The sequence below is a fragment of the Echinops telfairi genome, unplaced genomic scaffold, assembly GCF_000313985.2.
Source record: "Echinops telfairi isolate 266 unplaced genomic scaffold, ASM31398v2 ScPeMD7_7469;HRSCAF=8507_1, whole genome shotgun sequence".
Lineage (NCBI taxonomy): Eukaryota > Metazoa > Chordata > Mammalia > Afrosoricida > Tenrecidae > Echinops > Echinops telfairi.
The window spans coordinates 52,151,834-52,174,806 of NW_022111373.1; the positions used below are offsets into that span (position 1 = coordinate 52,151,834).

General features: G+C 37.1%; 1 protein-coding gene across 1 annotated transcript in view; it reads left to right on the forward strand.

Annotated features, from left to right (window-relative positions):
* Nucleotides 1–22,973, forward strand: part of TTC37 (tetratricopeptide repeat domain 37) — an 85,447-nt gene that overhangs the window by 19,127 nt on the left and 43,347 nt on the right. Inside the window, exons 8-26 of the mRNA XM_045285195.1 lie at nucleotides 578–718; nucleotides 3,062–3,163; nucleotides 4,443–4,582; nucleotides 5,749–5,835; nucleotides 5,937–6,040; nucleotides 6,487–6,613; nucleotides 7,169–7,348; nucleotides 7,535–7,659; nucleotides 8,002–8,255; nucleotides 9,377–9,479; nucleotides 14,394–14,570; nucleotides 14,661–14,805; nucleotides 15,003–15,081; nucleotides 15,166–15,227; nucleotides 15,333–15,389; nucleotides 16,597–16,665; nucleotides 19,603–19,677; nucleotides 20,294–20,435; nucleotides 22,712–22,805. Coding sequence (XP_045141130.1) covers nucleotides 578–718; nucleotides 3,062–3,163; nucleotides 4,443–4,582; nucleotides 5,749–5,835; nucleotides 5,937–6,040; nucleotides 6,487–6,613; nucleotides 7,169–7,348; nucleotides 7,535–7,659; nucleotides 8,002–8,255; nucleotides 9,377–9,479; nucleotides 14,394–14,570; nucleotides 14,661–14,805; nucleotides 15,003–15,081; nucleotides 15,166–15,227; nucleotides 15,333–15,389; nucleotides 16,597–16,665; nucleotides 19,603–19,677; nucleotides 20,294–20,435; nucleotides 22,712–22,805 — 2,263 coding nt within the window. The remainder of the gene's footprint in view (nucleotides 1–577; nucleotides 719–3,061; nucleotides 3,164–4,442; nucleotides 4,583–5,748; nucleotides 5,836–5,936; nucleotides 6,041–6,486; nucleotides 6,614–7,168; nucleotides 7,349–7,534; nucleotides 7,660–8,001; nucleotides 8,256–9,376; nucleotides 9,480–14,393; nucleotides 14,571–14,660; nucleotides 14,806–15,002; nucleotides 15,082–15,165; nucleotides 15,228–15,332; nucleotides 15,390–16,596; nucleotides 16,666–19,602; nucleotides 19,678–20,293; nucleotides 20,436–22,711; nucleotides 22,806–22,973) is intronic.

Consider the following 22,973-nt stretch of genomic DNA (forward strand, 5'->3'; position numbering starts at 1 on the left):
GCCTCCACTCAAGCACTTACTCATTGCAAGAACATGTTGTTCTATTAAATTGGCATTCCAGGATGCACACCTTCCCAACACGATTGCTGAAGAAAAATGTGAACATAAGCAAAGGTAGTGAAGAAAGCGGCTACCAAAAGATATAACATCTGGGGTCTTAAAGGCTTGAAGACATATAAGATACATTTTAAAAATCTAAAATATATAAACTAAATGGCATAATGCAAATAACTCATCTTTGACATTTGTGAGAGAGAGACTGGCAAAGATAGTGTCCTTTGACAGAGATTTCTGAATTTAACATTCAGAGTTGCTCCAGTCTCTGTGTCTTGGCCTAATGGCAAATAGCAATAAGTTTCTTGTTTGAAATCCTTAAGTACCACTTCACATTTAGTGTCTGCAGGCTAAAGTTGCTTCTAATATTTAAGAAGCTGAAATAGCATGATTTTCTTTTTAAAATATCCAGGTTTTGCTACATTTTAGTTTGAACCCTAGAACCAGGAGGTGTTTGGGGATATATACGACTGAGTTTGCAAGTTGGCATATTCATGCTGATCATGTTTTCTTTTAAATCTAGGAAGTCTTACTGATGAAGCACAGCAGTATTATTGCAGATTAGTGGAAATGGATTCAAGAAGTGGTCCAGGCCTCATTGGCTTAGGCATTAAAGCATCACATGACAAAAAATATGAAGATGCTATAAAGAGCCTAACAGAAGGTGCTGTATATCCAATATGTAATATAATATGAGATGTCATGATATTTACTCTGTAGGCATTTATCTTTGGCCTTTCTTTGAAGGTTATGTATCTCAGATGGAAGGCAAAAACTGGAGCCATACGCTCTAGAGTCTGCTTAAATTTGAGTTCCACCCTGCCATTTACTAATTTCATGACCTTGAGAAAAGTAATTAAAATTTCTGTCTTAATATTTTCATATGTAAAATAAAGGCAATAATATAATTTGCTTGTTAGGGCTGTTATTAATTGATTTGAATGAGTGTCTACTACCAGTATCAGTAAATTTTAGCTATTAATATTATAGTAGCTAGAAAACAATATAAGATGTTAGCAAGAACATCATGATATTACATATAGAAACCAAACTTATTCAAGAATGTTTCTTAGAGTAGAGAAATATGCGCATTGTAGTTTATGTCCGAAAACTTTGACTGTGGATTACCTGTAAAGCATCTGTGGATGATTATAATGCCCTGTGTATAAATTAATAATAGGTGTTATTAATATACCTACTTACAAATATGAACTTACAGTTGTGTAGTCAGTCATAAAATAACTGTTTAAAATGTTTTCTTGTTTTTCAACCTAGCTGCTTGTAAGACTCTCAGGGTCAAGTCTCAAATCTGTTGACTCAAAACCACCATGGAAAAAGTTGGGGATTTTCTCTTCCTTTCTAATCATGCTTTCTAGGAAATTCATAATACAGGCAGATAATCATGTTTTAGACTTCAATAATAACTGTTTGTCTAGAACAATCTTAAAAAACCACTTTACTGCTTTACTATAGTTACAGTATTTATGGTTTTCATAATTTTTCAAATTGAATCTTAATTGAATAATTATTTCTAGGTATCTTTGAGATTAGCTGTAGATCTTGATTGCTTGTAGAGCCTTTAAAATTCTTTTAGTCCAGGTACATCATTCATAAAACTAGACTTAAATGGGAAAATAAAATCCTCGGTCTTTTTTCTTGCAAAGATTGCTGTTTGAAAAAAAAAAAAAGGTGTGTCGCATTGTATTAAAAACAATACATTTATGAAATTCTTGAAAACCTTTGAAAATCTGCTGTCTGTTATTATATTTATATTGTCATGAATTGATGATTCCTTGAAAGCATATTTCGGTATTACCTGTTTTTTCATTTTACTTTTCCCAGATTTGGTTAATTTGTTAGTTATACTACCATGCTTTTCGTGTAAGTTCTAATCCAGTAGCCCTGCTATTTGGCAAAAAGAGAGCGCATAGCTCTCTCTAGAACCATTCTACTTATTTGCACTGTATGAAGTAAGAGAAAAGGTTAAAAACAAAACAAAACAAGACATGGGGAAGGACCTGTTAATAGGAAGAAATCAGACAGCTTGTGATGAGTTACATTTAATGATGTAAGACTTGAACGGATGTTTTCTTTCAAAGCTTTTCTGTATAAGGTCTGGGAATTACTTGTCTAAAAGACTTTTAAAAATAACATTGCAGAATTGGATTGTTTTATGCTTAATTTTTTTTCCTCCTTGAAGCAAATAAATAAGCCCCTTTGGTTATTTTTAAATACTGTTGGGCTTTTATACTGTTTTTGAAGTGGCAGTTAAGATATTAGACGTTAAAATATGTCTATATCAAAGCATATAAAACAGCCATGTTTCCCCTTTCCCTTTTATTGCCCATTTGGTTTTGTATGTGTGTTCTTCAAGGTTGACTTCAGTCATTGGTTTCTATAGTTTTTATACACCGGGAGTGCAGAATCGGTTGTCAAAAGGCAAATACAGAATCAGTGGTGAACATTAAATATAGGGGAAGCACAGAGTCCCAAGTAGCTCTCACTTGGCCTTGTCAGATGCAAGGGAATCGGTTGTGAAGTTTCCTGTAGTGAGAGCAAAGCTGGTGCTCTGGGGGCGGCTGATCGTTCAGCAGGCGTTGACACTGAAGCCTGGGGACCAGAAGGTCAAGAGGCGAGGATGGAGAGGACCTCAAAAGCTCGTTAAGGAGTTTACACCTTTTCCTAACGAACAGTGGGAAACCCAAAAGGTTTCAAGTAGGTAAATTTATAATCTGAGTTGTATTTTAGAAATACAACTGTAGAGAGTGAATTTATGGGTAGCAAGCACTTCCCATACTAGGATTCCAGGGCTGGGAAGTGATGGTGACATAAATGGAGACACGTGTGTAGTGGGAAATGGAGTGCAATGGAATCAGTGTGACTTTGTGACTGTTTCGATGTGGACAAAAGAGAAGGGAACAATCTGATTTAAGTATTAGGTGGTGGCTCCACTTATCTAGTAGTCATGGAAATTGGGATTGTAATTTTTTTTTAAATATCCTTTTAGGGTTAAAGGAAAGCCCTCTCTGCACAATCGGATGGTATCATCTGGCAGAAGCCCAAGTCAAAATGCATAAACCTAAGGAAGCGATACTTTCATGCAATCAAGGTATGCTTGATCGCTTTTAGGCTTACACAGAGGGGTTCCCCATGTTAATGTTAAGAGAGAGAGAGCAGTTTTAAACCTCCATGCTATAGTTTGTACTTTAAGTTGTGACTATTGCAGATCTTACTGAAGAGGTTAAAAGAATACCAAGTCTGCATCAGGCTCTCCTAGTGTATTTTCAACTGACAATGAGTTTTTCACCTGACAATGAGTACCATCATGTTCAAACCCAAACCATATAAGGCCAATACTAGAAATGGATTGATGTTTATTGAGTACAGGAAGTCCTCAACTTATAATAGGGGTCTGTTCTGACAACCCCATTCTGAGGTCTGAGATGTAAGTTAAATAACTCTTTATTTTTAAAATACGTTTATATTATCATTGCCATAGCCTGCTAAATGACAGTGTTTTGAATAGTAAATCATCATATTAAACATTTGAGAGTGAACCTCTGAGAATGATAACATCACCCAAGTATACACTGCAATATTATATATGGTATATATTGCTAATGAGAAGATATACCAAAAATAAAAAAATAAATAAAAACCCCAACCTGTAGCAATCTAAGTGCAGTTCATTGTAACTTTTCATCAACTGGGGACAACCTGTACCTGATTTCAAATCTAGGGAGTCAAAAATGTTCCAATGATGTGAGAACTTCCAAAGACTTATACCTTATTGTATCAACATTGCCCTGACAAAGGGCCAGGGCATAAGTGGTTGAACAATCTGCAGTAAGGAAGGATAGCGTACAGCATTGTCTTGAAGAATAATTAGAATTATTATTACTGATTTGCTCTAAAACTTTGATCTAGCCTGACCTTTGTTGTCTCTGTTTCTCAGAACTGACTGCACATAGATAATTCCACAAGACAGTGTGCTGTCTTGACTAATTTATCTGGACACTGGTGGGTAAAAAAGTGACTTTCAGAAACCAGTGTCTTCCAGGCTCAAGGTTCAAAAATTCATCTAAGGGCAATGGCCTGGGAGGGTCACCACAACCATGGACCTCAGAAGCCTGGATTCCAGGAGAATTAAAACTCTTTTTTAAACATCATTTTAGGTTTGGGAGGAAGGGCTCTATCTTTGAATGAAGGCTATTTCCAGAATGCTCCAGGTCCTTCACAAATTCTTTCTCCACACTCAGTTCCTAATATAAAGAATTTATATTGTTTTGACAGTCTATGCTTTTTGAACCTGCAACCTATGTCATATTATTCTTAAAAACAGTGAAGTTATATTGCTGTCTTCATTCAAATGTCCTTAATTTCATCAGCTCTGAAGAAAATAGATAATCTCGGGGTGTCTGCTGGCAGCCTTCATCAGAAGAATCGCTGTCTTCATTTGAAAGCAGATGCTTTGATTAAACTTTCAGATTATGAAGCTTCAAACGAAGCTATTCAAATTCTTGATCAGGTAACATTTTCACTGAATTTCCCCCTTTAATTTCGTTTTCAGTCAACCAGACATTGAACACTCTACCACAAGCATTTACTTAAAAAACGTTTGTGTGAGGCATATGAATTCACCACTTTTGAGCTTTTGTAAATAATAAACACTTGGAGTTATTAGCTTTCCTGTCTGCTATCTACTTATGTACCCCTCATAGGATGCATGTTCTCTCATTTCCCCTCCCCCCATTTCAGGTTACAACTACTTGATTACAATGAACTTGGCATTAATTTGCTAATGCCACGAAAAGAAAAATGATAAAATAAACAAGATGCACTGTCACATGAAGTATGACTGTTAGAGCATCAAACCTGAATCAGATCAAATTTCTAGATCTAAGTACTAATTGACAGAAAATGCAGGGGACTGCGACGCCTGTTGACATCATGAGGATGCTGTCACTGTGGGCTGTTGTGGAGACTCACTCGGAGAGACCCTGAGGTAGAGAGGAGAACTGCCCTGCAGTTTCCAAAGTTAGAATTTGTAAGGAAGCCGAGTGCCACATCTTTCTCCTGTGAAACAGCTGGTAGTTTTGAACCGGCCACCTTTTGGTTATCAGCTGAGAGCTTAACCACTGCATCACCCACCATGAGAATACAGTCAGCAAAATTCAGGCTCTGAGATCCTGTGAAAAATGGGAGCGAAAATGAGATGGAGGGGAATGTAAGACACATAACAGTTAACTGAGGTGCTTGTACCTTATCTGGAAGGAAAACAAATGAATTGTTCCAATATTTTATTGAGCTACTGGAAAAATTTGAATACTGAGTACTTATTTGATGATATTAAGGATTTAATTTTGTTTTTGTTTAGGTGTGATAACGGGAATGTGGGTATGTTACTTTAAAATGATCCTTATAAGAGTAAGATATTAAGGTACTACAGATAAAAATTGATGTTATCTGGGATTTTTTCCAAAACAATCTGATTGGGAGGCATAGCGGAAAAAATACTGATTTTGAGCTGATCATTTTAAGGCTGGATGATGGGTACATGTGGGCTCGTTATACTACTTGGTCTCATTTTGCATATATTTAAGTTGAATTTAGGACCCAGCTGTGCTATGGGCATTCCTTAAGTAGTGATGAATTATGTGAAAGGAATAGCAAGTCCTACCACTTATTTTCTAGGTTTCTGATGCAAATAATATCCCAGGACTTTTGATTCTCAGGAGCTTGGCCTATCTGAACAAAGGCTTATTAGATGATGCTACAAAGGTGGGTTTTTATGTTTGTTTGTTTTTTATATTAAAACAGCATTTTTTAAGAGCTAAGAGTCATTCCATTTGGATTTAAACTAACAGGTATCTTCTTTATAGATTCTGGACGACCTTCTTGCTTCTTACCCCGACCTAGCTAGTGTACATGCCCTTCAGGCTTCGATTCATTTTACCCAGAAGGACTACCTACTGGCAGAAAAATGGTAAGGAAACATGGATGGTTCATCAATCCAGTCACATCTTTGTTTAGTATGTTTCTCAATAATTCAAAATGAGTGTGCTTGATGAAGATTTGTGTTTACATTTTGTCTTTTTAAGCATCCAGTCTTAGTATTTTTAAGAATGTATTGTCTATGTAGCGCCATAAGTATTTTAAAAAAATCTTTGGATGAGTTTGAAATCGTTACTGATCATCATCTTCATTAAGCATATCTAGCACTTGGTGTGTGCTCTGAACACCTAACAAATTGGTAGTGCAAAAGAGCAGCTTACTCTTTGAAGCCTCTCTTCAAAGAGCTCAGAGCTCTCTCGACCCACATTATGGTGTGCATCCTACAGGACACGAGTTGCCTCTAACCCGCCGTGGCTGAGTGCCTTCAGCTCGGAGTGTGCTGACCTGCAGTCACATTTGCTCTCTTCTGGTGCTTAGTTTTCAGAGGGCTCTTGAGAAGGACCCTGAAGTTGCTGAGTATCACTACCACCTGGGGCTAACATACTGGTCCATGGGTGAAGAAACAAGAAAAGATAAAACAAAGGCTTTTACTCACTTTCTGAAGGTAAAGACATGCTCAGAGTGGCATCTTAATTGAATTAGATTCATTATATAAAAGCTAGATTTGTAAAATGATTCTTCGCTGAATTGTTTTCGTATGCTTTATCTCTCACATAAGGCTTTGTGTGAATGTGATGTGGGCTCCCCAGATGACTGTTAAACACAAGTATGTCAGTGTTACTTTAATACATGCATGTTACAGAAAACTTGATAGATTATCTCTAGGTAACAGTTTTTTTAAAGGTAATTTCCACTGTGTTTGAGCATTGGAGTCTTATTTCTTGTTTTCAGCTAATACCTAGATGTCTTACATTCCCTTAAACAATAGCTCCAATTTCACATTTCTTTTAACAAAATATATCAGAGTTTTTACACTTGTATATGCATTCTATAAGCAGGAAGTGTCAACGAAACTTTATGTTGGAAAAATGTTTTGGCTTGTTTATGAGTATTTCATAAAATTGTTCCTTTTTACATTTGTGTATTTATCTTTTATGTTTTAAAGAGACTTATCCAAAGAAACTTTTATGTTTTGTCCATATTAATATTTATTTCAAAGGCTGCAAGACTGGACCCGTACATGGGCAAAGTTTTCTGCTATTTAGGTCGTTATTACAGAGATGTAGTGGGAGATAAAAACAGAGCCCGTGGGTGTTACAGGAAAGCGTTTGAATTAGATGACACTGATGCCGAATCAGGAGCTGCAGCTGTTGACCTAAGTGTAGAGCTCGAAGAGATGGTATGTCAAATGACTTTAATTCTTTTGTTTTGTTGTTTTATCCTGGGTATTTAAATGGAAAATTTTACAGTGTATGTGTATAGCATTACATATCAGAAGCTGAAAGGGAAATATATCTGTATTTTACTTATGTAGTCTGCATTTCTATAGTATTCAACGTCTCTAGTATTTATCTTTCATTATTAGGAAACTGCCTTAGCTGTCCTCACTGCAGTAACTCAGAAGGCAAGTGCTGGAACTGCAAAATGGGCCTGGCTCCGGCGAGGACTCTACTATTTGAAAGCAGGTCAACATGCTCAAGCAGTGGCTGAGTAAGGCTCCTCATTATACTAAACTCTGCTAGACAGCAAACCGATAGGGTAGAGAACAAGTGCGAGGCAAGTCAGATATTTAAGGAAAATAATATTCTGAGCAGTTCATTCCCCAAAAGTAGTTTGTTCTTATTTGATTCTAGAGTAATAATAACATTTCTTAGTATTAAAAGTAATGCAAACCATAAAAGAAAGAGGTGCGCTGGTCTTTAATAGTACTTTTAAATTGGGGAGCCATAGATAATATGTGATTTAGTTGAATTACTGTTACATTGATTTTTCTTTCATATGTGGACTAAGGTCTTTTACTTTTAATTCTTTTCCTTTATCTTGAAACCTTAGTTTACAGGCAGCCTTAAGGGCAGACCCAAAGGACTTCAATTGTTGGGAGTCGTTAGGAGAGGCATACTTAAGCAGAGGTGGCTATACGACTGCTTTGAAATCCTTCATCAGAGCCAGTGAGCTGAACCCAGAATCCACATACAGTGTGTTCAAGGTTGCAGCAATTCAGCAAATCCTAGGGAAATATAAGGAGGCTGTATCACAATACCAGCTGATTATTAAAAAGAACGAAGATTATGTACCTGCATTGAAAGGTATTTTTAAAAAATAGATCTTTTGTCGTATTAAATTATAAAAACGTTGAGTTTTCTAAATGCATCGAGGAACGTGCAAAGGACTTCTTCAGTCAATAGTAGGTGTTCATTGTCAACCAATCTAATACAGCATGTTACACAAATTTGATGTAAGAGCATTAAATCTTGTTTTACAACACTTAATAAATAGTGATATGATAGAGATTCAACTTAGATAAGCAGTATAATAGCTATTGGGTCTAAAAAGGGATCTTTAAAGCAGGAGTTCCTCTGGTATCTCTTGTATTCTGATTTATTTGTTAATTCACTATATCCTAGACTATTATAAGACCCTTTATTACATTGTAAATTGTAGAAGCGCAATTAAAATAATTTTGCAACCGGAATTGTTTAATAATACCTTAATTTTAGTACCTTTGAACAGACATATTCCTTAATAAACTATTATTCTAATAATATAAAGTGAAACACCATCCATATATAATCTAAAAGTTTTAAGATTGTATCTAGCCCTTTGTAAAAACCTGGAGCCCCTTATAACTGCTTTTTAACTATTTCCTTTTACTTTTTAAAGAGGCATCTGAGGTTTAAATCAAGCAAATATTGTATATTTTAAATAACATGCAATTTAAGGTTTGAGAACTTTTTCCTTTTTAGTTTTACAAAACTCTTTTCTCAAGGGAAGAACTCACATTTATTAAATTCTTATTCATTATGTCAGGAAAACATTATTTGACCTTTATAGTATAGCTTGTTTACCGATTCAGATATCAAAAAATAAAATCTTATTTCATACTGGTTAATAAATAGTAATATAATATAGATAGCATTCTGATAATATCTCCATTTTCAAAGCTAAAGAGGTAAGTAACTTGCCTAGAGTCAAGAAAATGTATTCTTGGTAAGTTTATCAATTAGCATATACTTACTCTAGTAATACCTTGCCATTTGAATTACATATTAAATGAGTACAAAATAATACTTAAAGAAAATTTTATATATCTCATTAAGATTTACTTTTTGGAGCGTGGCTTTAAAACACCACCAGTATATGTATTTGAAGCTTGTTCTAAGTGTTTCTTTTTTCGTTTTAGTGACCGCTTCAAATGTATCTGTTTCAGGTCTGGGTGAATGCCATCTCTCGATGGCAAGGGCAGCTCTAGTCGATTACCTGGATGGGAAAGCTGTGGACTACGTAGAAAAGGCACTGGAATATTTTACTTGGTTTGTATAATTCTTATTACTCTTTGTGTTTATTTGTTAGTATTTTCATAAAGCCAAGTTTAGAGAATAATTTTATTTATTCTTTAGATTTAGTAATTACTCTGAATGTCCAACATAGCATAGTGGACTGCCATATATCTATATATATATATGCATATATAGATATATATGTGTATAGAATATATATATAGTTTTGGTTTTCTGGGAAATAGATCCAGGTTTTTGTGTTCTTCGTTTTTGTGCTGAATGCCTGGGTAGGACTGGCAAGCAGGAGACAGTTTGCGAGAGGAACCACAGGTCTGAAACCACATGCCAGTGCACTCTTTCAGGTGACCTGGAAGTGGGAGCTTATCTCTCATTCAAACCGAATGGAATATGGGTGTTCGGGTACAAAATATATGTTATACAGTCTTGCTACAACAGAATAGAACACCATCCAATTCTGGGCCATCCTTAGAACTGCTGTGTTTGAGCCCATTGTAACCACTGCGTCAGTCCCCCTCTTTGAGGTCATCCTCTTTTGATGATGCTCTACCAAGCATTTTCTAGGGACTGATCTCTCTAAGAAATGATTAAACTGAAATGGGCTGGTATTTCCCATTTAGAATCAGACAACCATATGGTCTACTCTTCCAAGGATGACGATTGGAGAGAAATGGCATCACATTCAACATTAGAATGGAGCATTTCAAGATCTTTCTTGAAGTGTCAAACTGCCAGTGATAGATAACATCTATACTCCTATAAGGAAGTCCAAGGAGCCTTGGTGATGTAGTGGGCCATGCATTGACCTGCTAACTCAGAGGGCAGCATTTGAAAGCCATCCTTTGCTTCTCAGGAGGAAGATGCAGCTTTTTACTCCTGTACAGATTATGGTCTTGGAAATCTAACAAGGGCAGTTCTACTCTGTCCTAGCGGGTCCCCTGAGTTGGCATCGACTCGACGGTAGCGAGTTTGAGTGAGATAAGGAGGCCCAGTTAATATGACTTATTCAAGTTTATATACCAACCACTAATGCTGAAATAAAGAAATTGAAGATTTTTACCTACCTGTATGGCCTGATGGTATAGTGGTTACAAGTTGGGCTGCTGACTTCAAGGACAACAGTTCTAAACCACAAGCTGCTCTGCAGAAAAAGATGAGGCTTTCTGCTTCTGTAAAGAGTTACAATCTTAGAAACTCACAGATTGCTCTGCACAATAAGGTCGCCATGAGTCAACAGCAATTCCATAGCAGTGAGTTTGTGTTTTGAGTTATGGTGTAGTCTGAAATTGATCAAACACAGAATCCAGATGCATTGATAATTATTGGATTGAAATGTTAGAAACAAGGATCGTAGTTAGAAACTATGACTTTGATGATAGGAAGTGTCAGAGATTGTGTGATAGAATTTTGAAAGACCAACAACTTATTTACTGCAAATACCTTTTTCCAACAACGTAACTACTCTAAACTTTGATCTTTCTGGATGGAACACACAGGAATCAAATTGACTCCATCCGTGGGAAGAGACAATGGAGAAGCTCAGTATCGTCAGTCATAACAAGACTAGCGGCTGTGAGACAAACTACGAATTGCTCATGTTTAATTTCAAGATGAAGCTAAAGAAAATTGAAACAAGTCTGAGAGCCAAAATTTGATCTCAAATGTTTCCTACCTGAATTTATAGATAATCTCAAGAATAAATGTTATGCATTGAACACTAATCACTGAAGAGCAGACAAATTGTTAGATGATATCAAGGACAACAAAAGCGCAACGTTGTTAAAAAGACAAGAAAGAAAGAAAAGACCAAAATGATGTCAGAGGAGACTCTGAAACTTGCTCTTAAGCATAGAATAGCTAAAGCAAATAGAGAAATGATAAAGTAAAAGAGCTGAAAAGATTTCAAAGGCTGAAAAAACAATGTAAGGAATTATAATGAAATGTGCAATGACCTGGAGGTACAAACCCAAAGGGAAGAAAACACTTAAAATTTCTCAAGGTGAAGTTGTTGAAGAGAGAAATTCAAGCCTCAAGTTAATATTGAAAGATACTATGGGCAAAATATTGAATGACACAAGAAGTATCTAAAGAAGGAATCCACAGAGTCACTGTACGGGTAAGAGTTGGCTATGGTTCATTTTAGCTATCACTCCCGTTCCTAAGAACGGTGGTCCAGTGAATGAAGAAATTATTGAACAATATGATCGATATCACATGCAAGTACAGTTGTGCAGAAGATAATTAACAGTTGGACAGGGAACTGCCAGAGATTCAGGCCAAATACAGAAGAGGACATGGAATGAAGGATATCATTGTTTATGTCAGTTGGATCTTGGCTGATAGTTACTTACTTTTTATTGACTCTGCAAAGGCATTAAACTACATGGATCATAACAAACTAGAGATAACATTGTGAAGAATAAGCATTTCAGAATATCTAATTTTGCTCAGGCAGAACCTGTGCCCACACTAAGAAACCGAAAAAGGGGGTACTGCGTGGTTGAAAATCAAGAAAGATGTGTGTCCAGGTTGTATCTTTTCATTGTGCTTATTCACTCTGCATGCTGAGCAAATAATCTAAGGAGCTGGACTATCCGAAAGATCGGAGGAAGACTCATTAACAGCCTGTGATACGCAGATGATACAACCTTGCTTGCTGAAAGTGAAGAGGGTTGCGGCATTTCCTGAATGAAGAACAAAGGCTATAGCCTTTAGTATGGATTGCACCTCACCGTTAGACATAAGTCCTCACAACTCAACCAATAAGCATCATTATGATAAATGAAGAAAATATTTCATCATGAAAGTATTTCTTCATCATGAATGAAGAAAATATTAACGTTGTCAAGGATTTCTTTTTACATGAATCCACAGTCAGTGCTCATGGAAACAACCATCAAGCAGTCAAAACAAGGTATTGCATTGGGCCAATCTGTTGCACTGGAATGCTTTTAAAGGGTCAACAAGGAGAAGTTGCCACAGCGAGGAATAAGGTGCAACTGACCTAAACCATGGTATTTTCAGTCCCGTCTTATCCATGTGAAAACTAGAGACTGAATGAGTAAGACTGAAGAATTTATGTCTTTGATTATAGTGTTGATGAAGAGTTTTAAATATGCCCTAAGCTGTTGGAAGAAAGAGTAAGTATATCTTGGAAGAAGTATGGCCAAAATGTTCCTTAGAAGGGTGAATGTGAGACTTCATATCCTTTGCTATGCTATCAGGAGGGGATCAATCAGTCCTTGACGTAGGACATCAAGCTTGGTAAAATAGGGGATCAATGAAATTGAGGAAGACCCTCAATGAGATCAACTGACACAGTGGCTGCCACAGTGGGCTCAGACATAACAATTAGGAGATGGTGCAGGGTCCGACATTGTTGCTTTTTACTGTACTCAGGGTCATTGTGAATCTGTGTACAACTCAATGACGACAATAACAAACAATTTAAAAATAAAGATAAGAGTTATTTTACTTTACATCAACTTCTTACCGAATTTAAGGAAATAAAAATTCGGGCTGTTAAAATGACTTCTTTCTCTTCTGCTTCTTTTTCGATTTCCTCCTTCCATGCTGTCAATTTATGATGTTTGCTGGGATATTTAGGCAAAGTAACTCCAAATAGTGTTCTCCTTACTTTTGATCCTCATGAAAAAGTGCATGGCTGCAGTGCTTTATCTTATTTCTCTGGAAGACACTGGAAAATGATTTGGCTGGACTCCATGAGCATTAAAGCTATGACAAATGTTCCATTTGCTTGTCCATCTGCCAGTAACATGGCTCTTTGTGAGAGTTGGTTGCCTAGACTTGACTTAAAGGAATTTTTTTCTGTGTAAAATCTGAAAAGCATAAAAATGAAGAAAAGTGTATTGCTGAAGGTTACTCATCCTAAAGAGAGGTTTTCTGATCCTCTATCAATATATTTAATATTTCTTTTACCTTTAGAGCTTGCCCATTGATCTGCTCACGCTTGCTTTAATAAATGTGAATTTTCCCACTTTCATTTTTAGATTATTATTATGATTGGTGTTAGATCTTAAAAATGATTTGGCTCATGAAATGTATTTTGATATATTTTATACATTTACTGTTTGTTTTTTAAGTTGAGGGAAGTTCTGGGAAAACAAAACCCAGGGTTTACATTGACTAGCTGGTAAGAGTTACCCACCTTCTCATCGCTGCCAACGCTGAAACAGGCATGCATGCAAATAAGCAAAAGGCTTATAAAATCCAAAATAATCCATTGCCTTTGAGTTGATTCTGACTTTTAGTGGCTCCATAAAACAGAGCAGAGCTGCTCCGTAGCGTTTCTTAGGGTGTAAATAGGCTTTACAGACAGGGCTGCTGTATCTTGCTCTGGCGGTAGGACTTGTTGTTGGTAGATGCAATTGAGTCAGTGCCCAATAGGACTCCTGTGCACAACACAAGGAAACACTGCGTGGTCCTGGGCTATGCTCCAATTGTTCCTATGCCTGAGCCCATGGAACACCTTGGGCTTATGCATAACTTGGAAGCAGTACCACTAGTGGGTGTGAATCGCCAGCCTTTGTTAGGAGTCCACCATTTATCCCTGTGTGCCACCAGGGCACCTTAAAGGAGTATTATTTTTTAAAAAATATCAAAATTGGTCCTGGGGAATTTATTGGTTTATTTATATGATTTCTGCTGCTTCTGCTGAAAATGAGCTGGACTACCAAAGGAATTTCTATAACACAGAAGCTGTTTGGTTCAATAACTTTCTGTCTCTGTCTCCTTCCAGCTTTTCTTTGTTCAGTGAGTAGATTAGTAAAGCATTTTCTATACTTAAGAAGTAGCTCCTAATTAGGAGGGCATATACAGTGCTTCTGTTTTAATTTTTAATAGTAATATGAGACCAACTCTGTGCCTTCTAAATATAATTCACAAAGAATCTCACTGTTTCTGTCTTAGGGCTCTGCAGCATCGCGCTGATGTGTCTTGCCTTTGGAAACTGCTGGGAGATGCATGCACCAGTCTGTATGCGGTCTCTCCGTCTAAAGTGAATGTTAATGTTTCAGGAGCCCTTCTAGGTCAGAAAGAAGGCAAACAAGTATTGAAGAAAACTGAGCTCCTCCATCTTGGGGGAAGGTAATTTACAAACATTGCTAGTTAATGGCATGCAAACTGAATCAAAACGTTATAAGAAGACGCAGCATTCACTTTTATATTTCCATGTAGGTGTTACGGCCGTGCGTTGCAGCTGATGTCTGCATCTAGTACATGGTGCGATCTTGGAATTAATTATTATCGACAAGCACAACAGTTAGCTGAAACAGGCGACAATATGGATGATCTTAAAGAGTTGTTGGAGAAATCTTTACATGTATGGCTTTGAAAAAAATTTTTTATAGAGTTTTGAAAACACTGAATATTTTCCTGAAAGGTGTTTTTGGCACATTGTATACTGTCATGTTTTCACATAAAATCCTGTTTACACTAGCAAGCCAGTTCTGACACCTGGCGCCCTCTGGGAATGTGCTGCTATTTCAAGAAATAAGATTGAATCTAACTGTTTTTCAGTGTCTGAAAAAGGCCATCAGACTGGACAGTAATAACCACTTATACTGGAATGCACTTGGTGTAGTCACTTGTTATGATGGTGAGAATTGACTATTACCGGGTTTTTAATAGGTTCTTGTTTAAGATGATAAAGTCCAGCTTCATCAACATCTCTGTTTTTCAGGCATTAGAAATTATGCCCTTGCTCAGCACTGTTTCATCAAGTCCATCCAGTTGGAACAGATTGTGAGTGCTATGGGTGCGAAAGAACTTTGAAACTTAGGGTTACTAACTGCTGGAGACTTAAATAGGCCAGGGGTCTAATTTTTCTTTTTTAAATCTGTTGTTTAGAATGCTGTTGCATGGACAAACTTGGGAGTGTTATACCTTGCAAATGAAAATATTGAGGTAAACGTGTTACTTGTTTTGCTATATTAAAAGAGAAATTTTTCTGTCAGCCACTTGCGTATATATGGTATTTCATTTAGAGATTAAAAATAAATCTATTTGAAATTATTTTGAGAATTTTTCTTTTTATCCCTCCATCTGTAAGAGAGCTGGTGAGGATGGAGAGGGCGAGGGGTGGGCAAAGGGAGGGAGGTGACTTATACTATAGAAGCTTAAATTTAACCTTTGCTTGGGTAATGTAGATTTGACTTCAGTAGATATTAAATCTCTTTAAATACCACAATGTTGTTTGTCATACCTGAGCCGTATACATCAGGGATTTGGAACTAAAATAACAGGGGAGTGTGTATAGGTCATGTTTGGAAATTCTCAAGTCTGTAGCTATCAGCACATCTATACTATTGCCTGTCAACCAGTGTATTAAATCTCATCTTTTTTGATTAGCTTCAATAATAATCTTAGCAACATGAAGTCACCGCAAAGAGGAGTAGTATTAGAGGATTTTAATTAGATTGACTATAAATATTAGCATCTTGAAATATGTGAAAAATTTAATAACGCAGCACACCTTCGTGAATAAACTATGAGTGTAGTGCTATGGGAATTTACTGTTTTACAGGAAATGAAAGACGGTTTCCTGCCACACATACATTTATGGAGAACACAACATAAATAATAACAAAGCAGCATATAACAATGTTGTCCCTTGCAGCAGAACAAAGAGCGTGTACCTTCATGTGTCAGAGTGTGGGTCTTCCCATTTTCTTTTCGTCCATTAGCCAGGTGCTTGTCAGAACATTCACTGTGATTAACTCTGACCCTCTCAGTTAAGCTCAAAGAAAGGGCAGGAGATGCAGCCATTTCTAATAAGCATGCCCTTGGATGAATGGCAAAACACATTATACCTGTGCTGCCCTTTTCACTAAGGGACTGAAACTCTTGGTCCTGGAGAGAGATGTTTGTGGTCTGACACTATGAAGCCAGAACAGTGCCTTAAGCATTGCAAAACGGGTATTTACTGTGAAGTTTTAGGTTCATGCACATTTTTATGTGCATGACCTTTTATGCACATAAAAGTTCTTTTTTTGTGCCCTTTTAAAAGTTCTTTTATTGTAGGCTTTTGAAGATAAGCAATTTACTGTTAAATTTATGAAATAACTTAATATGATATGTTCTTGTTGTTTGTTTTTGTTTTTTTCCCTCCTAGCAAGCACATGAAGCTTTCAAGATTGCTCAGTCTCTAGATCCATCTTATTTAATGTGCTGGATTGGACAAGTAAGTTCTTAGTAATTCTACAGATAAGCTGTCATTGTCATTAGCAATCGTGATAATAGACAAACTGGGGGGTTACTTTTTGCCAGTTATTGTGTTAAGCAGTTTGCATACATTCTTTCAGTAAATCCTTTGTTTTAGTTTCCTAGTGCTGCTGTAACAAAAATGCTACAAGTGCTTCAAGAAGCGAAATTTATTATCTCACAGTTCTGGAGACGAGTGAGCTCAGAATAGGTACTCTGGCTCTTAGTGCCATGGGGGAGTGGCAGTCCTTAGTCCTTAACCCTCCTTTGCTGCTTATAGATATATCTGTCTATGTCATCATGTGACACACCTTCCCCCATGTATGTATATGCTTTTCCTTCTTTTTAAAAAATCATTTTATTATGTTTTTCCTTCTTAAGACAACTCTCAGAAAGGATTAGGTTTTGGACCCACCTACTTCAATAGGACCTCATTAACATACCCCAAAAGAGCCCTAGTCCCAAATAGGATCACATTCACAAGTATAGAGGCTATGACTTTATCATATCTTTCTAGGAGAAAAAGTTCAATCCGTACCTTTGTTATCAGTCCTTTGAGTTGGTGGCTGTTGTTATAGTTTGGGGTTTTCTCAGGTGTACAAAATTGAAGTTCAGAGATCTTTAGTATTATGCCCAAGGTCACACAGCTTGATTTGGGAAACTCTGAACGACATCAATGCTTATAAAAAGCCACATTACTGTTGAGTTGATGCTGACTCATAGTGACCCTCTAGGAAGCGTAGAACTGCTCATTGGATTTCCAGGGCTGTATGTAAATCTTTGTAGACGTAGGCTGTCAACTGCTACATCTTTCTCCCTCAGAATAGCTTGACTAGGTTTGAAGCGCCAAGTGCTTAATCACTGTGCCACTAGGGCTCCTCGTGCTCATGAAACAAATCCCAAATGCATTGTTTATAGTATATTTGCAAAGAAAAGATATTTTGATTATCATGTTCTCTTGTTGTTTTCGTGTGACTCTGTGTGAAACAACGAAACAAAGCTGCCTAGTCCCACCCTATTTTCACACTTGTTATTATGTTTGAGTCTATTATTGCAGTCCCTGCATCACTCTGTCTTGTTGAGGGTCTTCCTCATGTTCAATGACATTCTACTTTACCAACCATGACGGCCTCTTCCAGGAACTGATCCCTCCTGATAATATGCCCAAAGTATGTGAGGCCGTCTCACCATCCTCACTTCTAAGGAGCATTCTGGTTGTACTTCTTCCATGAGCGATTGGATTTGTTTATGCTTTGGCAGTCCATTGTATCTTCAATAGTTTTTGCCAGTACATAATTCAAACACATGGATTCTGCTTCGATCTTCTTTATTCCTTGTGTAATTTTTACGTGCATATGAAGTTCCTGAAGATACCATGGCTTGGAGCAGAAGCATCCTAGTTCTCAAAGTGACATCCCTGCTCTTCAGTACTTTAAAGAGGCCTTGTGAGGCAGGTTTTCCCATTACTTTTTCATGCACAGTTTTGGCATTACTTTCTGTGAACTTTCCCTCCCCACCTATTAAAAAATTGGACACTTTTATTAGGATTTCGGTCTCCCTTAAGTTTAGATTTTTGTTCTGTCAAATAGATTAGTTGGCTACAAATCTGAATATTGTCACCAACTTATTATTTTACCTTACTATATCATTTTACTTCTCTGGATTTTTATCTTATTATTATTTACTTGACAAAGAAGTGGATTGGTTACTTATGAAATTGTAATATTTCAGTAAGTAGTCAATAGCTTTGAAAGATATATGGTGACATCAACGATTAAGTGCTAAGCTACTAACCCAAAGGTTGACAATTCAAATATTCCTAGTAGCTCCGTAGGGAAAAGACCTAGAGAATTGCTCCCCAAAAGATTATAGCTTAGGAAACCATAAAGGCAGTTCTTTTCTGCCTCAAGCATTGCTATGAGTTCAAAACAGTTTTATTTAAGACGATAGGCTCATCACCAGTATCAGAGATTGTTATCAGAGTTCTGACATCTTGCATTTTACTCCTGACTCTTAGATCTGATTCTTGAAGACCTAGGCTTATCCTTGAGGCAGGCAGAGAATGAAAGGCAAACTACAGCTCCCACTAAGTGTGGTAGCACCAGGGACAGTTGTTGTGCTTAGGAGACCCAAGAATTTGCATTTCTAACTGTTCCCAAATAATGATGATGTTGATGTTTCTGCTTCAGGGATCTCACTTTGAATAGTAGTACTCAAGTTCAGTCACTATCAGGTGCTTATATGAGGCACCCAAATAGTACTTAAAGTTTTTTTTAAAGGTTGTTTTTGTTTTTTAAAATAATCTACATCAGGAGGTATCAGATTCCATTTAAATGATAATAATAGAAGTGAGACTTAATTGCCTGATATCAGTAATATGTGTTAACTTAAAATAATTGCTTTCCTATAAAAGCTAGCTGAATTAAAAAGTAATTTTAGCTTTTCACATACTTCTTATAAAGTCAAATGCATAGAGATGATATTTGAAATTCTGAGGGAGCTAAAAAATATTGAGTTAAAAAAGCATGCTGTGCTTTATCACAGACCTGTGGAAGCAAGATTTCTAGGGTGAGGACATTTTTTTCCAAGAGTTCCTGTGAACCTCCACTCTTGCCAAGTACTCTTAGTAGACAGATGAGGGATGGGCAATGTAGCACAGCCTCAGCAGTGTCTAAGGAATGTCCTGTGGCCTAGTTCACCACGGCCTCGTCGCAGATGGCTCTCTGGAAGCTTTTGTCGGTCAGTGGGTCAAATCAGCAAGCCATCCTGGTCCTCAGAGCCACAGTAACCAAGATTGGAAAAGAGAAATTAACAAGGGCTTTTAGCCTGGCTAGTAAACCTTTGGTTCCTTCCAGCGATTTTATTTGCATTAATTGTCCGGTTTGAAACACAGTAAGAATCTCTCTTCTTTCTGTAGGCTCTTATTGCTGAGACAGTTGGCAGTTATGACACCATGGATCTCTTCCGACACACGACGGAACTCAGTATGCATGTAAGCCTTGACACCTTCTTCTCGAGGTTCATTAGGGGACCAAATGTGATCTTTCCTAAGTAAATGTATCGGTAGTGGTAGAAGATGTGAGTGACAGCATTTGCCTGCACTCATTATTCTTTCCTAGAAACGATAAGCTGTCTGCAAGTATGTGTTTCATTTTCCTCTTCCGATCAGCTCATGAAGAAGCAACACTGGCATTCAGCAGGCACAGTAGCAGCCACGCAGAGAAGCAGATCTAGGAAAGATCTCGATAAGAACCAGACATGGTTGACAGGCCACGTTATTTATGGAAGTGCTTTGCAATTCTTTTGTTCGTTGCAATGAAGGCTTATTGTTTGATGAAGATGGTGCAGAGAAGGGGAAATCCAGTCCATTAGGTGTGGCTGCTTCTGCACTATATAGTTATCCCATTTGATTCTTCTACCTAACATTGGAACAAGTGATTTAGAAATGTCTTCTGCCATAATGAGCCTTAATTTAAGGGATTTAGCAGTTCACTTAAATGAGGCTAAGATAGGATACTTATGTTGAAGTGTGCTGTTCCATTTCTTAATTTTTGTTGGGGTATTTATTGCACTATGCCCACTTGCTAACTTTTACTTTTTTTTAAAAGACGGAAGGTGCAATCGGTTATGCATATTGGGTGTGTACAACGTTGCAAGATAAAAGCAACAGGGAAACAGAGCTGTACCGCTACAACATTCTCCAGATGAATGCAATTCCGGCAGCACAAGTTGTTTTGAATAAATACACAGGTAAGGTACTCATTGTATTGGCAAGATATATGAATACATGTTGAAGCAATTTAAACAATTTTTTGCAATTAATTCAAAGTTAAACCTTAATACTATTTAAGAATTGAATTTGACTTTTTCATTTTTCTTTTAAAAGTAGCTAAGCAATCTACTTGTAAACTTTAGCAGGAGCTTTTAAGGGTGATGGGATTGCTGTTATCTAGTCATCCTGCAGAGGAGAGCGTTTGAAGCCTGACAGTACTGAGTTACTGTTTTCCTTGCTCTGCTCTCTTGGGCCATTCATTTGACCTTCTTTAACTTCTGTGTACTCCCAGGAAAATGGAGATAATACCTAGGCTGTAGAGTTAGTTGTGATAATTAAATGAAATGCCAAACCCAACTCCATTAATCCCTTCCTTTAACATCTGATCTTTATTCAAGATATTTGAAAAATAAGTGTAGGCTTACAAAAATGACAACCAGTGAAATATTAATGATCTATGGTAGTAGTTTCCTTCCTTCCATAATAGTACCACTGGATTTTAATCCCTTCTCCACACTCAATAACCATGATAAGATCTTCAGTTGAGTTGAGTTTTGTTGTTGAGTTTGTCAAGTTGAGTTTTGTTTTTCCCATTTATAATACCAAACCAAACTCACTGCCATCGAGTCAATTCCAACCCATAGTGATCCTATAGGACAGAGTAGAACTGCCCCTGTGAGTTTCCAAGACTAACTCTTTTAAAAATAATTTTATTGGGGGCTCTTCCAGCGCTTATAACAATCCATACATCCATTGTGTCAAGCACATTTGTGCATATGTTGCCATCATCCTTTCCAAAACATTTTCTGTCTACTTGAGCCCTTGGTATCAACTTTTCATTTTTTCTCCTCCCTCCCTGATGACTAACACTTTATGGAAATAGAAAGCCCCGTCTTTCTCCTGTTCTATTTTTAATAGATAAGTAAAACTATATATTGCTTAGAACTTAAATGAGATGACTTATGCAAAATACCACACAGTGTCTGGCATATCCTCGGTGCTCAAGAAATGTTAGCTTCCTTGAAATGATATTTATTCCTTGACAAAACTCTAAATACTTGGCCAAGTATTAGAGTCGAAGCAAGGAGCATGGCAGAAGCACTGATGGCTGTCAAATACCGTAGTATAAAGAATCAGATGAACTGTGAAAAGGAAGAGAGGGCAAAGAGGGATTACAATACCTTTCATGCTACGAGCCTGGGGAACTTGAATAGAAGGGCATTGGTTTACAAATGTCAGCACTTGTGGGCATTGCCAAGTTGGGCAGTATGCCAAAGTGAATGTCCCTAATGATCACCTAGAGCTACTGAGAAAGTATTTGGTCAGAAATTTTATTCATATGTTTCCAAGAATGGTGGATATTTGTGAAGGATTTACATAAAGAGATAAATCTCGGAAAAGTTCAGATACGTAAAATAACAAGTAAACCATCTCATCAGTTCTGATAGCTAGGTTTTTATAGTAGAGCCAATTTATAAACTCACACAAGTAAATCAATTGTATATACTTTCAACAACACAATTAGAAGAGGAGAAGGGGGCGTGGGGGTGAGAGAGAGAATGTGGACACTTATTGTCAGTGTTTTTCCCGCAAGGTGAAGCTGATGAATTCAGCTTTTGTTGTGTGATGATTTTAGGGATTTTTTTTTTTTTCAAGAATAACCTGACTACCTCATTTTGATCTTAAACTTTAATGTTAGAACCAATTTGTCACCTAAAGAGTCACTTGAAGGTGCACGTCTCAAAACTACTTTTCACCAGCTGAGGTCTGCCCCCTTTCTCCGCTGTACCTCAGGAGCTATTTGATGCCTTTTGGCATTAAAATTACTGCACTTAGTGCCCAAATCGTCTTCTGTTTCTTGTGTATGGTACCGAACTCCTTTTTAAAAACCTCGTGGAAATGAGAACTCCACCCGGAGCACTTGTTCCTAAATGTAATCACTGGAAGGTATATATGATTAGCCACTAACTGCATTTCCTTATAAGTCTCACGATTCATTTTTACCTGAGGTAGTATTTCAAATTATTTTATCACAGAGAGTAAACATACTTAAACTTTAAAGCACAGTCATCAACATAGAACCTATAAAATGATTATATTCATGATAAAATCAGACCATTCTTTTGACCAGTGCCCGTGACTTTGGGGCCAGGGGTAGTATGGGGCTGAAGATCTGGAAGACGTTTTAAATAAAACTAACATTTACAAATACAAGCAGTGTGCATGTGAAGTAACACTATTTCTGGTTTTCCAGAAAGACTTCAGGATTACGCTCCAGCTTTCTCCATGTTGGGTTACTTAAACGAGCACCTACTACTGACAAAGGAAGCGGCTAATGCGTACCAGAGGTAAACGATATGTGTACCTGTCAGTTGGAGCGCTATCAGTCTAGTTCTTGAAACCAAGTATGTAAGTGTTCTGACTCCTTTCTTGGTCCTTCAGTATTCAACACGAATGGGGAAATGATGGAGTCCCCAAGTTTTTACCTTTATTTTGTTTTTGTTGCCTAACACCCC